Below are 16,730 nucleotides of genomic sequence, written 5' to 3' on the forward strand. Positions count from 1 at the left end.
AAACATGGAAAGGAAACAGGAATGGGTTTGCAGAGCAATCAGGGCCAAAGTTATGTACTTGAAAAAAATTAACTTTTGAACCAAAAAATAAAGTTTTGACGTTGACTTTTGAACAATATATCATTGCAAAATAAAATAAATGCACAATTTTTCAGGTTGAATATACTTATGATTCACCGGTCATTCTTTTGAATAAATTCTTTAGGTTTTTTTCATGTAAATATATTTGATATTTGAGCTTATAACTTTTGTTTCTTTGTTTTTATTTTATTTATTTGTTTTTTAATTGTTCAAAATAATTATTAGAGTGAATCATGATTATATTCAACTTAAAACATTTTTTATTCAAATTAAAAACAAATATTTTTAACTTTAAAATATTTTGATATTTGAGCTCTTATGTTTTTTTTGTTTTATGAAATGTGTAATTACTTATTAGTCAATCATGATTTGAGTGAACCTGAATTTATTTTACGGAAAGTTATTTTTTCCCCTTTTTTCTATGCTGTCATCTAGTGACAAGATAGATAAAGGCATTGCTGGAATTGGTCAACTGCATAAAAACGCATTTTAAACACACACAAAAGTTGTAAGTATTTTAAAGGCCTACTGAAATGAATTTTTTTTATTTAAACGGGGATAGCAGTTCCAGTCTGTGTCATACTTGATCATTTTGCGATATTGCCATATTTTTGCTAAAAGGATTTAGGAGGGAACATCGACGATAAAGTTCGGAACTTTTGGTCGCTGATAAAAAAAGCCTTGCCTGTACCGGAAGTAGCGTGACGTCGCAGGTTGAAAGGCTCCTCACATTTCCCCATTGTTTACACCAGCAGCGAGAGCGATTCGGAAAGAGAAAGCAACGATTACCCCATTAATTTGAGCGAGGATGAAAGATTCGTGGATGAGGAATGTGAGAGTGAAGGACTAGAGTGCAGTGCAGGACGTATCTTTTTTCGCTCTCACCGTAACTTAGGTACAAGGGTTCATTGGATTCCACACTTTCTCCTTTTTCTATTGTGGATCACGGATTTGTATTTTAAACCACCTCGGAAACTATATCCTCTTGAAAATGAGAGTCGAGAACGCGAAATGGACATTCACAGTGACTTTTATCTCCACGACAATACATCGGCGAAGCACTTTAGCTACGGAGCTAACGTGATAGCATCGGGCTTAACTGCAGATAGAAACAAAAGAAATAAACCCCTGACTGGAAGGATAGACAGAAAATCAACAATACTATTAAACCATGGACATGTAACTACATGGTTAATGCTTTCCAGCCTGACGAAGCTTAACAATGCTGTTGCTAACGACGCCATTGAAGCTAACTTAGCTACGGGACCTCACAGAGCTATGCTAAAAACATTAGCGCTCCACCTACGCCAGCCCTCATCTGCTCATCAACACCCGTGCTCACCTGCGTTCAAGCGATCGACGGCGCGACGAAGAACTTCACCCGATCATCGATGCGGTCGGCGGCTAGCGTCGGATAGCGCGTCTGCTATCCAAGTCAAAGTCCTCCTGGTTGTGTTGCTGCATCCAGCCGCTAATACACCTATCCCACCTACAGCTTTCTTCTTTGCTGTCTCCATTGTGAGCTGTTTGTATTGGAATACAATGTGTCCGAATACTTTCGTTTCAACCGTTGATGTCACGCGCAAATGTCATCATATCTAGACGTTTTCAACCGGAAGTTTGCCGGGACATTTAAAATTGCACTTTATAAGTTAACCCGGCCGTATTGGCATGTGTTGCAATGTTAAGATTTCATCATTGATGTATAAACTATCAGACTGCGTGGTCGGTAGTAGTGGGTTTCAGTTGGCCTTTAATACGTCAGTTTTCCATTTATTTATTCATTTAATTTAATGTGTTTATTTTAAAATTTTATTTTAGGTGTTTATTTGAAATTTATATGGAGGGGTGGTTGGGTGGGGTGAGGTAGGTCCCACCATAACAAATTAGGAAACAAATCTGAACATTATAACATTAGTTTATCTATGCACTTTACTGCATTGTTGATGCTCAATAAAGCGTGTTAAAAAAGGGCAACACAACTTAGAGTTGAGGATTCAGACGCTCAATTTAATGTTCACTTTAAGAAGGAACTGAACCGAGATTGTGGGATAGTACTAAAGGAGTGAAAGCTGGCACAGCTTAAAAGGTGGAAGGAACACTATTTTATTCCATTTTCACTTTCTGTTCACATCTTGGTCAGGTGTTTTAATACTTTTGACCGTCAAATATCCATGTTCTGTATTTCTCTATTTTGTCACAAATTTGTCAATGATTCTTCACAACAGTATTTGACTACCGTTATCCCGTACGAAAAAAAAGGACATCCTCCTTCAATCGAGGACCTCCAGATCCTGATCAAAAGTATTTATTTACCTTGACAACCATAATTGTTTGATTCCTTGAAACTCACTCGCTTCTAACTGCCAATTTTCAGTCCTGCACGCCATGAGAGAAGACAGCGACAAGGTGCCAGGTCTGCTAACAGACTACATTCTCAAAGGTGAGCCAACATTCTCACCTTCCTTTTAATTGACACTGAGTGTTGTCATTGAATAACATGGTTAATTGTGTGCTTACTACACACTGAGAACTAGTTCAAATATGAAGCTTACCATAAATACTCTAATTATAGCCGTAGTGTTCATTTACATGACCTGCAATGAGAACAGGGAGTTCATTAGAAGCTGTTTGTAATTGGAGCAAGACTGTTATTAGCAAATTTTAAAATTACATGATGTAACAACTAGGGCTGTCAAAAAATAGTGCCTTGATGCAGAATAATTGTTTTAACTCTTCTGCAGCACAGAAATCAAAATACCAGCAGTGTTATCAAATTGGCAATGGATGCGGTAGCGACAGGCTGCAGAAACAAACAAGTTAATATTAAAGTAGGGCTGGGCGATAAAACAATATTTTATATGTTGCAATATGCGTTCGATCAAGCGTTGAATACTTTTTTTCTTCTTCTTCGTCGCAAGAAACCAAACGTTGTAAAGCAAGTTTAACCGAGCAACGCAGGAAGTGATCCCTGATCAGTGGGTGTGACACGTTAACAGCCAATCAGGTAACAGTATCAACTATCATGTTTGGTTGTGCCATCTTGTTGTCTCGCAGTTGATTCTTTGCATGAAGTGAGAAGTGAGAGCTGCAGAGAGTGAATACATTGTGGATAAAACAGGAAAAGTCACCTTGACAGTATGGCAGTTTTTTGGATTATTTTAAACAGACCGTAGTCAGACCAAAGTGGTCTGTAAACTATGCAAGGCCCCACCAAGACCGGTGATACCACGTCACCTTAGCCGTGCTTACACTTTAGAGCACATCCGTAACTTCCTGGCAATAAACATGCAAAAAAATAGTTTTTCTCAGGTTTGTCCATTTACATTTTCACACTTTGCACTATTTTCTTACACTTTATTCAAGCATTTCTTACATATTCCTTATTTTTGCACCTTAATTTTAAGAGGTTATTGTTAAGTGTTCAATGAGCTTTGTTTACATTTATTGAATGGGTTTTCCTTGGTTGTGTTGACATATTCGTTCCTTTCTGTCTTGATAGCTAAGGGGCTTATAATCAGAGGAAGGTTGCATTTGAAATAAAAATGTTTACATTCAATATATTTTCTCCTGGCCATTATTTTAGATAGGTCATAAAAAAATCAATAATTATCGATATTGTGATACAGTTTTAAGCCATATCGCCCAGCCCTATATTAAATACACTTAACTAGACGTCGGTCCTCTGAATGGGAAATTTGAGTACAAAAAACTAGACGAAACGGTGGACCAACATTAAGTATTTCGCACACTCTGCAGGAAGGAGTTTTCTTTTTATCAAATTACTTAACACAAAAGGAGTAACAGGTCCTCTTTTAATATGGATAAACGATTGTTAGGAGTTGCGCAATATATAAACAATACAAATTAAATATAGTGGCCATCGTTAGAGCTTTTAATACTATGGTTATATCGTGATAATGCATGTTGACACCTTCTAGCTGTGTCCCGCAAATTTGACAGCCCCAAGCGAACAAAGGCGTCCTCAATGCATTGCACAATAGGCTAACGTCGCTCCACAGTGCCGCTTCTAAATCACTAATCCTTGCCTCCAACACGGCAAGTAAACTGTTTCTAACAAGTAACATTATCACTGGAGGACTAGAGGACAATGAATAGGTAAAGGTGCAACACTGCAGGAGACAAAAAAGCTAAACATTGCTAATCTAGAGCTCTTGAATGTGAACAGGTGGGCGGATCAATACAAATATTGACACTAATGATACCAAGTGTATTATAGTATAATTTAATTACTATATTTTATTATCACAAAATCGTTTTTTTGTTGTTTTTGTTATTATTTACGAACTCAAGCTTGTTTTTGTTTAGGTTTTTTGCACTGTTGACTTCATTATCCATGTTGTATAATAAATAATAATAAAAGGCAATAAGGAAATTATTTAAATATTAATTAATATTGTCAGATTACAGTTGAGCTCAAAGATTGAATCATTTAATGAGATTGAAAATGTAAAGTATCATTATTGATATGACAAATACCACCCCTGTAACTCCATGGTAATGTGTCGATACCACAATTTGTAGTACCACCCAAAACTAATGGAAAGTATCAAACAGAAAAATAAATGTGTATTAAATTTGAATAGAAGTGAAGATAGAAACATGTTTAAACAGAAAGTAAAGCACTATTAAGAATACATTAGCAAATAGATTTATAAAAGTTTTGAGAAAATAATACAACTGTAAAATTAGGTCATGTTTTTTGTATGTCAGCAGCTAAATTAGGAGCCTTTGTTACCCGTTTTCAAATAGTTTGGTTATCATTTATATACAAAATAATATATTGTGATATATTTCGTAGCTGCAATATATATTGCAATATTGCCATATAGATTTTAGGCCATATTGCGCATTCCTAGTGATAAATTAATACATTAAAGGCCTACTGAAACCCACTACTACCGACCACGCAGTCTGATAGTTTATATATCAATGATGAAATCTTAACATTATAACACATGCCAATACGGCCGGGTTAACTTATAAAGTGACATTTTAAATTTGCCGCTAAACTTCCGGTTCGAAACGCCTCTGAGGATGACGTATGCGTGTGACGTAGCCCGACGAACACGGGTATGCCTTCCACATTGAAGCCGATACGAAAAAGCTCTGTTTTCATTTCATAATTCCACAGTATTCTGGACATCTGTGTTCGTGAATCTGTTTCAATCATGTTCATTGCATTATGGAGAAGGAAGCCAAGCAAGCAAAGAAGAAAGTTGTCGGTGCGAAATGGACGTATTTTTCGAACGTAGTCAGCCACAACAGTACACAGCCGGCGCTTCTTTGTTTACATTCCCGAAAGATGCAGTCAAGATGGAAGAACTCGGATAACAGAGACTCTAACCAGGAGGACTTTTGATTTGGATACACAGACGCCTGTAGAGAACTGGGACAACACAGACTCTTACCAGGATTACTTTGATTTGGATGACAAAGACGCAGACGTGCTACTGTGAGTATGCAGCTTTGGCTTTTTTTTGCGTATGTACGTAACTTTTTTTAAATATATAAGCTTTATGAACCTTGGGTTAGGTGAACGGTCTTTTGGGCTGAGTGATTGTGTGTGTTGATCATGTGTTTGAATTGTATTGGCGTGTTCTATGGAGCTAGGAGCTAGCAGAGGAGCTAGGAGCTAGCATAACACGTACCGTACCGTACGTGCGCGTCACGTACGTAACTTTTTAAAAATATATAAGCTTTATGAACCTTGGGTTAGGTGAACGGTCTTTTGGGCTGAGTGATTGTGTGTGTTGATCGGGTGTTTGAATTGTATTGGCGTATTCTATGGAGCTAGGAGCTAGCAGAGGAGCTAGGAGCTAGCATAACAAACACGCAGGTGTTATTATGCAGGATTAATTTGTGGCATATTAAATATAAGCCTGGTTGTGTTGTGGCTAATAGAGTATATATATGTCTTGTGTTTATTTACTGTTGTAGTCATTCCCAGCTGAATATCAGGTACCGTGAGTATGCAGCCTTGGCTGCTAAACATTCGATAACTTGACCGTATGTGCGCGTCACGTACGTAACTTTTTAAAAATATATAAGCTTTATGAACCTTGGGTTAGGTAAACGGTCTTTTGGGCTGAGTGATTGTGTGTGTTGATCAGGTGTTTGAATTGTATTGGCGTGTTCTATGGAGCTAGGAGCTAGCAGAGGAGCTAGGAGCTAGCATAACAAACACGCAGGTGTTTTTATGCAGGATTAAGTTGTGGCATATTAAATATAAGCCTGGTTGTGTTGTGGCTAATAGAGTATATATATGTCTTGTGTTTATTTACTGTTGTAGTCATTCCCAGCTGAATATCAGGTCACCCCCGGCTCTCACAGCATCTTCCCTATCTGAATAGCTTCAACTCCCCACTAGTCCTTCACTTGCACTTTACTCATCCACAAATCTTTCATCCTCGCTCAAATTAATGGGGAAATTGTCGCTTTCTCGGTCCGAATCTCTCTCACTTCATGCGGCCATCATTGTAAACAATAGGGAACTTTGCGTATATGTTCAACTGACTACGTCACGCTACTTCCGGTAGGTGCAAGCCTTTTTTTTATCAGATACCAAAAGTTGCAATCTTTATCGTCGTTGTTCTATACTAAATCCTTTCAGCAAAAATATGGCAATATCGCGAAATGATCAAGTATGACATATAGAATAGATCTGCTATCCCCGTTTAAATAAAAAAAATTCATTTCAGTAGGCCTTTAAGTGAAGATATATTCCTTTCTTTCTTGGCTCTCTTTGCTCATGCAAAATTAAACACAATTACTATCAATCAAAAACAAATATATTATTACATATTCAATCTTAAATAATTGAATGCATGAATCCACAGCAACTCTGTGGTTAATCTGATTTTTTTTCAAATCATCTGACAGCACTAAATGTTTTCATCTTAAATATTGATTTGGAGTGCATGAAAAACTGGAAAGGCAGATAAAGCACTTTTTGACCACATGGTCAAATATATTGCACAACACAGCAGCAATAGAACCAGTGTTGTAATAGCGGTAATGAGCAAACTGGTGAGTTCTTCGAGAGCAACAGGAAGGCGAGGTAACGCGTATATGTTTCACACAAATAGAACCACATTTTTCAATAGTAGATAAAACTGCTAGATGCTGAATACTACTGCTGTCTTTCAAATGCTACTGCTGTCTTGTGGGGTTAATACCAACTAGATCAGGAGGTTGCCTACAGCCACAGCTGTTAATGCCAACGTCGATGCGTTAAAAGCAGCATTTAAAAGGTGTGTCACTGTTTTAAGGATTTAATTAGATTTCAGTCTTTTTACTACAAATTTGACATGACGTTAATTTTCAATTTTGTGTTCTGTGGCTTTGTCTCCACTCTCCATTGTGCTTCTATTCCTAAATCATTGCTGCCTTACGCTCGCTAGCTCTGATGTGAGCGACAGCCGGCGGCAGGTTTGTGACACACTTACATGTGACTTGCATTGTTGTGCTGTTGCTGGCAAGTATCCCGCAGGTAAATTGTGGTGCACTTTGACCCCCCCAGAGTTTACTTTCACATTGACTTATTACTACCGCAGATCCACTAACGACTCACTTTACACTTCCTAGTACTGAATGCTTCATCTTCATAATGACACGCCGCTGTGCATTTACTATAGTGAAACATTTACATTTCATCCTGCATTTTCTAGAAAAAAAATTGCCTCCAAAGTCAAACAAAACTTTTGAACCATCATCACGTGTGACGTCGTGCAAGCAAATCTCGTTAGACTCCAGCATAGCAGGCACCTGAAAGATTAACCCCACATCTGTTTTTCTTTGGCTTTTTTGTGATGAGAGCAATGATGAAGTGTGGTGACAACCATAGAACCAGAAATGATTGCGACATAGGAAAGAGTCCGGCTACTAAGCACAAAATATGATCAATAAAAAGACCTAACTTACATTACGTTTTACTAAACAGATGTAACTTAATTAAATTAGGGATTTGCCGATTGATCGGCCACCCATCAGTATCGGCCGATTTTCTTGAAAAAGTATGATCGGAAAATGCCTTTAAATGACGATCACAAACAGATCCCCTCTGACTGACAGTGTATTTATTCTATTTTTTTAATATTTAGTCCAGTGGTTCTTAACCTGGGTTCGATCGAACCCTAGGGGTTCGGCGGAGCCTCCACCATCAAGACACACCCGACTCATCTTGTAAATAAAAACTTCTCCCTATCGACCTATTATGGATACCCGCAAACAATGTTCCCTCTAATTTTCCATATGCATGAGCAAACGCAAAAACTCCTTGAGCATTCAGTGGAGCACATGTGAGCGACGACATGTGTCTGGAATCGGAGACATTTCTGTACCCATGGAACTGAAGCAAACAATTGCCACGCACTTAGATGAGCTTGCAAAGTCTCTCGCCAGATTATTCCCTACAAGAGAGTCATATCCGGCATGGTTGAGACAGCCATTCACGTTTGCTGTTGAGACAGCAAATGTCAATGTTGAATACCTCGACCCAATGTTGTTTTTGACAACCATCTTACATTTAGTCTTAGTCTTTTGGACTAAAATGCTTATTAGTTTTAGTCACATTTTAGTCACTTTTATATGTGATAGTTTTAGTCGACGAAAACTCAAAAGGGTTTTAGTCTAGTTTTAGTCGATGAAAAGTCAAAAAGGTTTTAGTCTAGTTTTAGTCCAAAAAAAAAGAATTAAAAGTATTATATAAGTATAGTCTTTTAACAAATTAATTTAGGTCAATAAGTATTGGAGATTGCTGTTGGGCAGTGTCACACATAAGTTGTGAAAATAGCAGCAGATCTATAAGTTCAACCCATTGTAAGATTGCAGATCTGCTATTTTCACAAATAATAACAATAAAGGAATGGTTTTATACAAGGTTTCCACCCAACAGCAAATTTCTGATCCAAGGATTGTGTAATACACACAGATAAAGTGGTAACAGTGGAATCAAAGTTCATTACTCCAAAAAAGCCAAAAAACAAAAACATTCTACTTCAGCAATTGTGGCTTTATTTCTCAGAATTTGTTTAAGTACAATGAACATAAACATGCCCAAAATATGAGTGATGGATGAGGAACACATATGCTCAACTTGGCCCTGTCTGCCAGTGCAATTACAACAGATATCATACAACCCCACTCTCTTTCATTTGTGCAAACCATGTAATAAAATAATCAATTAATTCCTGAGGTACAGTGAGGTAGGTTGTAAGTTATACCAGAGAGTTATACTGTACATACTTGAAAGTATGAAACAAACATGTTCTTAAGTTTTTGGAACAAAATAGACCACCCTGTAAATACTGTAAACATATCAAACATGTGATATCAAACATATCAAGTTACGTGCTGACAGAACGTACTCACAAAGAGATAACCACACCGTCACTGAATGTAAACATGGCTAAACATGCTGCTAAAGCAGGGGTCACCAACCTTTTTGAAACCAAGAGCTACTTCTTGGGTAGTGATTAATGCGAAGGGCTACCAGTTTGATACACACTTAAATAAATTGCCAGAAATAACCAATTTGCTCAATTTACCTTTAACTCTATGTTATTATTAATAATTAATGATATTTACACTTAATTGAACGGTTTAAAAGAGGAGAAAACACACAAAAAAATGACAATTAAATTTTGAAACATAGTTTATCTTCAATTTCGACTCTTTAAAATTCAAAATTCAACCGAGAAAAAAGAAGACAACAATTAGCTAATTCGAATATTTTTGAAATTTTTTTTAAAAAGAATTTATTGAACATCATTAGTAATTTTTCCTGATTAAGATTAATTTTACAATTTTGATGACATGTTTTAAATAGGTTAAAATTCGATCTGCACTTTGTTAGAATATATAACAAATTGGACCAAGCAAAGACAAATCATTATTTCTTCTATATTTTCCAGAACAACATTTTTAAAAGAAATTCAAAAGACTTTGAAATAAGATTTAAATTTGATTCTACAGATTTTCTAGATTTGCCAGAATATTTTTTTGGAATTTTAACCATAATAAGTTTGGAGAAATATTTCACAAATATTCTTCGTCGAAAAAACAGAAGCTAAAATTAAGAATTAAATTACAATGTATTTATTACTCTTTACAATAAAAAAAATAAATTTACTTGAACATTGATTTAAATTGTCAGGAAAGAAGAGGAAGGAATTTAAAAGGTAAAAAGGTATATGTGTTTAAAAATCCTAAAATCATTTTCAAGGTTGTATTTTTTCTCTAAAATTGTCTTTCTGAAAGTTATAAGAAGCAAAGTAAAAAAAATAATGAATTTATTTAAGCAAGTGAAGACCAAGTCTTTAAAATATTTTCTTGGATTTTCAAATTCTATTTGAGTTTTGTCTCTCTTAGAATTAAAAATGTCGGGCAAAGCGAGACCAGCTTGCTAGTAAATAAATACAATTAAAAAAATAGAGGCAGCTCACTGGTAAGTGCTGCTATTTGAGCTATTTTTAGAACAGGCCAGCGGGCTACTCATCTGGTCCTTACGGGCTACCTGGTGCCCGCGGGCACCGCGTTGGTGACCCCTGTGCTAAAGTAACACACACATAATTAATTGACGTTAGCGTAACAAAAGCTAACTTTAGCCTGAAGTTAGCAGCCCATTTGCACCAGGAGTATGTGGACAACGTACTAATGTATTAGCTTACTATGACATTTATCGATTATGTTAACAGCATTTGTAACTTACCTTCGAAAAAATATCCTTGTGGCGAGCCTTAAGGTGCCGCTTGAGGTTGGTCGTATTTTTTCCGCATATTTTGTGGCCACATTTGTCACCGTCTTCCTTCACAATACACTCGGTTTTATTATCTGCTGGGTGATATTTAAAATACACCCATATGTCGTCTCTACGTTTGCGACCACCGAGCCCCTGTGTTGAAACTGCCGCCGCCATCACGGTTCATTGCCTGATGAGTAACAACAGTGTGACGTGTTGAGCACGCTGTGCGCTGCACGCCACTTGGTGGGCGTAACCAGAAATGTCATGCATTTTAAACGTCTGACAGATTACCCACTAACATTTTCATCCGTTCTCGTCTCGTCAACGAAAACTCACAGACGTCTCGTCATGTTTTCGTCATCAGAGAGACATGTTTCTCTCGTCACCGTCTCGTTACCGTCATGAAAAAAAGTGGCGTCAACGAAATGATTTCGTCATCGTCATCGTTGACGAAAACAACACTGCCTCGACCAAATCATTGACCTTCAGCAGAGCCAGGTTCAACAGCAACTCTTCAGAACAACAACGCTCTCCACGTTTTGGTGTCCACAAATGGAAAAGTATCCAGTTATTGCCCAGAAAGCCCTGGAATTTGTTATACCATTTGTTACAACATATCTTTGCGAGCAATCCTTTTCGAGGATGCTGGACATAAAAACGAAGAAAAAGAACAGACTTTGCTGTGAACATGAGAGAGTGGCACTTGCCGTGGCGCATATCTGAACTGGTCTCTCAAAGACAACAGCAGAAGTCACACTGATTTGCAGGCGTGTAGTTTGTTGTGAGTTCATACACTGTATTGGTGTTGTTCTTTGAACAAGGTGATGTTCATGCACGGTTCATTTTGTGCACCAGGAAAAAACATAACTTTGTCTTGAATTAAAAAAAAAACACATTTTATTTTTCATTAAAGGAGGGTTCGGTGAATGCGCATATGAAACTGGTGGGGTTCTGTACCTCCCAACAAGGTTAAGAACCACTGATTTAGTCCCTGGTTGACAAGCTAGCACCTAACTATGTGTCTCCATTCACAGTGAGGAGATACTCCCCTAAGCTAATAATAATCACCTTCATTACAGCAGATGATGCATGATCTTTTAGGTAGTATTATCACTGGATGACGAGGCTAAACATGTTACACACAGATAGTAAGCCAGGTGCAGAGAGAGAAGATCGCTTTAAGCAACAGAATGAATAAGTGCTTAGTTAAATTGTAAGCATGTTACAGCAGAAAGTAAGCAGTTATTAACAGGAATAAATGAATTAGTAGTGTTGATATCAAGGGTAGTATCGATACAAGCGTGATTAGATTGATATTTTAATTTTTTCAAAATATTGTGTTGTTTTTGTTAATGACTTTGAGGGCAAAAACCTAATGATTTGTTGTAGACAGTAGTTTTTTTTGTTGTTGTTTAAACTATTAACTTTGTTTTGATGAAACAATAAGGAAGCAATTTAAATACTGTGTCGATATTGTTTTACTGTCAATAGCACTCACCATAAATACATTGAAAAATGTACTTAATACATGTGATTGGTATCGGTGTTGGTATCGACAGGTGTCACTCATGGATGATCGGGATCGGCAGCATAAAACCCTAAATTAAATGCAGCTGAAATAATTAGTCCCTCCTAGAATTTGCGCTAATTCAAAGAAATTATGCACGGCCTTGCAACTTTGTTCAACGCTGGCAACTTCCGCGCTCATTTTGACCAATCAGCGTCATTTTCGCCAATTGAATTTGTCTCTGAGCACCGCCCAAACGAACACGTCTTCTGTCTACTCAAAACTTATGTTTGGTACAAAATGTAAAAATATATCCGCTCGTTATCGCTGAAAACGACACAAATCTCGTCCTCCCGCACTTTTATAACACTTTCCTAAAATCACAATTCATTTCATTTTTTTTTTTCCATTTATTTACTTATTTCAGGCAATGACATAAAGATTAAGATTAAAGATTAAAGTACCAATGATTGTCACACACACACTTAGATGTGGTGAAATTTGTCCTCTGCATTTGTCCAATCCCCTTGGGGAGCAGTGGGCAGCAGCGGCGCCGCGCCCGGGAATCATTTTGGTGATTTAACCCCCAACTCCAACCCTTTGTTGCTGAGTGCCAAGCAGGGAGGTTATGGGTCCCATTTTTATAGTCTTTGGTATGACTCGGCTGGGATTTGAACTCCAACCTACCGATCTCAGGGCGGACACTCTAACCACTAGAGACGTACAAGTTGACAAAACATAATAATATAAATTAATATAGTGCATTATTGTCCAGTTTTGCCTGAAAGAGAGTGGGAAGATCATTTATTTAATCCCACCCCCAGTTCTCCATTCAGTGATTATTCACATGAGTTTCACTCTTACTTTGTTCAAGGATTATAATACAGATGTTGTATCATAGTGGCATTACAACAGGTAACAATTATTACACTGTAACAATAATTTGTATCAACAATGTAGGAATAATAAATATACCAACAATGGTAATACCGTAGACATCATAGCAATAATGGTAATAGACATCATAGCAATAATGGTAAGGAAACATTGAGCACATGTTAACACTTTGAGACAGAGTAGAGCAGCAGGTCAAATCAAAGACCCTCATCTCTATATTTAAACCAGACCCCATTTTTGTATAACAGTTTAAATTGATTAATAGTTTGGCATTGCTTGTGTTGTAAGTCCAGTTTGTTCCATAGTTTTACTCCGCATACAGACACACAAAAACGTTTACGAGTGGTTTGAGCTCTCGGCAATAAGAAATATCCAAAGCAAGTTATGAGCCTGCACTCGTCTTATAAAAAAACGTTGTAGATTAGGTGGCAATAATTTGTTAAATGCTTTATATAAGATTATTAATGTATTATATTTAACAAGGTCATCACATTTGAGCAACTTTGATTGCATAAACAGATTATGAGTATGTTCTAAATAACCAACGTTGTGAATGATCCGCACTGCTCTTTTATGTAATATGATCAGAGGATGAATTGTGTTGTGGTAAGTATTCCCCCATACTTCAACACAGTATGTAAGGTATGGGAGTACCAAAGTGCAGTATAGAGTACGGAGTGTATTTTCATTGAGGTATAGTTTTGCTTTGTTTATAATTGAGAGGCTTTTGGAGATTTTTGTTTTAATTTGTCTGACATGAGGTTTCCATGACAGTTTACTATCAATTATTATCAATCAATCAATCAATGTTTATTTATATAGCCCTAAATCACAAGTGTCTCAAAGGGCTGTACAAGCCACAACGACATCCTCGGTACAGAGCCCACATACGGGCAAGGAAAACTCACCCCAGTGGGACATCAATGTGAATGACTATGAGAAACCTTGGAGAGGACCGCATATGTGGGTAACCCCCCCTACTAATGTATTCTCATTTACGATTTCAATTTGGGTACCATCAATACTTATTTTCTGTTCAGACGTTATGTTGCGATTTCCAAACATCACTATCTTAGTTTTATTTATATTCAAAGATAATTTATTTGTGTCCATCCATTTTTTTTACTATGTTTAGTTCTGTGTTTACTGTATTTATGAGCTCATTATAGTCATCACTACTGTAGAATATATTTGTGTCGTGTGCAAATAGTATACATTTCAGTATTTTGGATGTATTAAACATATCATTAATATATACATTAAACAGTTTTGGACCCAGCACGGACCCTTGGGGGACACCACAAGCAATGCCAAGAGTATCAGATAAAAATGTACCCATTTTAACAAACTGTACCCTCCCTGTTAAATAACTTTTTAACCAGTCACCAGCCAGCCCCCTAATTCCATATCTTACCATTTTTTTTAGTAGAATTGAATGATTAATGGTATCAAAGGCTTTCTTTAGATCAATAAAAATACCAACCGCGTATCTTTTATGCTCCAGTGCATTAGTAATTTCCTCAATAGCTTCAGTTATCGCCATTGAAGTTGTTCGTTTGGACCTAAAGCCATACTGACCGTCATTGATTATATGATGCTTCACAATGTTATTTAAAAAAACACTGTCTGAAAAAGCTGCCACAAATGAACAAACAAGCAACACATGTATTATTTACAATTGGGAAATTGTTTTGAAGTTAAAACAGCTTAATAGAATACATTTTGTTTGACTTTAGAGGTTCCACTGTAAATATATACCTTTTTTAAAGTTTCTCTTTAAATTATAATGATTGCATAATAATTTGCCATTCACTAAACATGAAATAGGTGCTAAGTAGAGATGTAACAATATGAACATTTCATATCATGGTTGTCACCAAAATGATCACGATAGTACTCGTACACACTTTTAACCAAATTTTGTGTTAAAAAAACTGAATACAATAAATAGCCACACAATATGCTTTTTTGGCTTAAAAAATATGCGGCATAATATTATTGTGTTAGCTACTTAAGAGCCATATTACACTGAACAAAAATATAAACGCTACGCTTTTGTTTTTGCTCTCATTTTTCATGAGTTGAACTCAAAGATGTAAAACTTTTACTATAAACACAAAATACCCATTCCTCTCAAATGTTCACAAATCTGTCTAAATCTGTGTTAGTGAGCATTTCTTATTTGCCAAGATAATCTACAGTATCTCACCTCACAGCATGATTATTGCACAGGTGGGCCTTAGGCTGCCCCCAATAATAGGCCACTCTGAAATGTGCAGTTTTGGTTATTCATATTTATTTCCCTTACGCAGTGCAACACATCTCCTTCACATAGAGTTGATCAGGTTGTTGACTGTGGCCTGTGGAATGTTGGTCCACTCCTCTTCAATGCCTGTGCGAAGTTGCTGGATATTAGCAGGAACTGGAACACGGCATCCCAAACATGTTTAATAGGTGACATGTCCAGTGAGTATGCTGGCCATGCAAGAACTGGGATGTTTGCAGCTTCCAGGAATTGTGTACAGATCCTTGCAACATGGGGCCGTGCATTGTCATGCTGCAACATGAGGTGATGGTCTCGGGTGAATGGCACAACAATGGGCCTCAGGATCTCGTCGCGGTGTCTGTGAATTCAAAATGCAATCAATAAAATGCACCTGCGTTTGTTGTCCATAACATACACCTGCCCATACCATAACCCCACCCCCACCATGGGACATTTGATTCACAACCGCTCTCCCACACGATGCCACACACGCTGTCTGCCATCTGCCCTGAACAGTGATTCATCCGTGAAGAGAACACCTCTCTAACGTGCCGGACGCCATCAAATGTGAGCATTTGCCCACTCAAGTCGGTTACGACAACAAACAGCAGTTGGCTCGACACCCCGATGAGGACGACGAGCATGCAGATGAACTTCCCTGAGACGGTTTCTCACAGATTGGGCAGAAATTATTTGGTTATGCAAACCAATTGTTGCAGCAGCTGTCCGGGTGGCTGGTCTCTGACGATCATGGAGGTGCACCTGCTGGATGCGGAGGTCCTGGGCTGGTGTGGATACACGTGCTCCGTGATTGTGAGGCCGGATGAATATACTGCCAAATTCTCTGAAACTCATTTGGAGACGGCTTATGGTACAGAAATTAAAATTCAATTCACGGGCAACAGCTCTGGTGGACATTCCTGCAGTCAGCATGCCGACTGCACCCTCCCTCAAAACCTGCGACATCTGTGGCATTGTGTTGTGTGAGGAAACTGCACATTTTAGAGTGGCCTTTTATCGTGGAAAACCTAAGGCACACCTGTGCAATCATCATGCTGTTTAATCAGCATCTTGATATGCCACACCTGTGAGGTGGGGTGAAATGCTCACTAACACAGATTGAGACAGATTAGTGAACAATATTTGAGAGGAATAAGTATTTTGTGTGTATAGTAAAGGTTTTACATCTTTGAGTTGCACTCATGAAAAATGGG

The 16,730-nt window shown here is 37.5% G+C and overlaps 1 protein-coding gene across 4 annotated transcripts in view; it reads left to right on the forward strand.

Annotated features, from left to right (window-relative positions):
• LOC133660028 (fasciculation and elongation protein zeta-2-like) overlaps nucleotides 1-16,730 on the forward strand; it is a 31,240-nt gene that overhangs the window by 12,910 nt on the left and 1,600 nt on the right. The window contains exons 7-9 of one of the 4 annotated variants that reach the window (XM_062063056.1): nucleotides 2,310-2,385; nucleotides 2,459-2,524; nucleotides 7,506-7,533. In XM_062063056.1, coding sequence (XP_061919040.1) covers nucleotides 2,310-2,385; nucleotides 2,459-2,524; nucleotides 7,506-7,516 — 153 coding nt within the window. In that variant the 3' untranslated portion in view covers nucleotides 7,517-7,533. The remainder of the gene's footprint in view (nucleotides 1-2,309; nucleotides 2,386-2,458; nucleotides 2,525-7,505; nucleotides 7,534-16,730) is intronic. The other 3 variants (XR_009827753.1, XM_062063055.1, XR_009827752.1) reach the window with 3 other exon arrangements.

Source organism: Entelurus aequoreus, linkage group LG11, assembly GCF_033978785.1.
Source record: "Entelurus aequoreus isolate RoL-2023_Sb linkage group LG11, RoL_Eaeq_v1.1, whole genome shotgun sequence".
In the NCBI taxonomy this organism is placed as follows: domain Eukaryota; kingdom Metazoa; phylum Chordata; class Actinopteri; order Syngnathiformes; family Syngnathidae; genus Entelurus; species Entelurus aequoreus.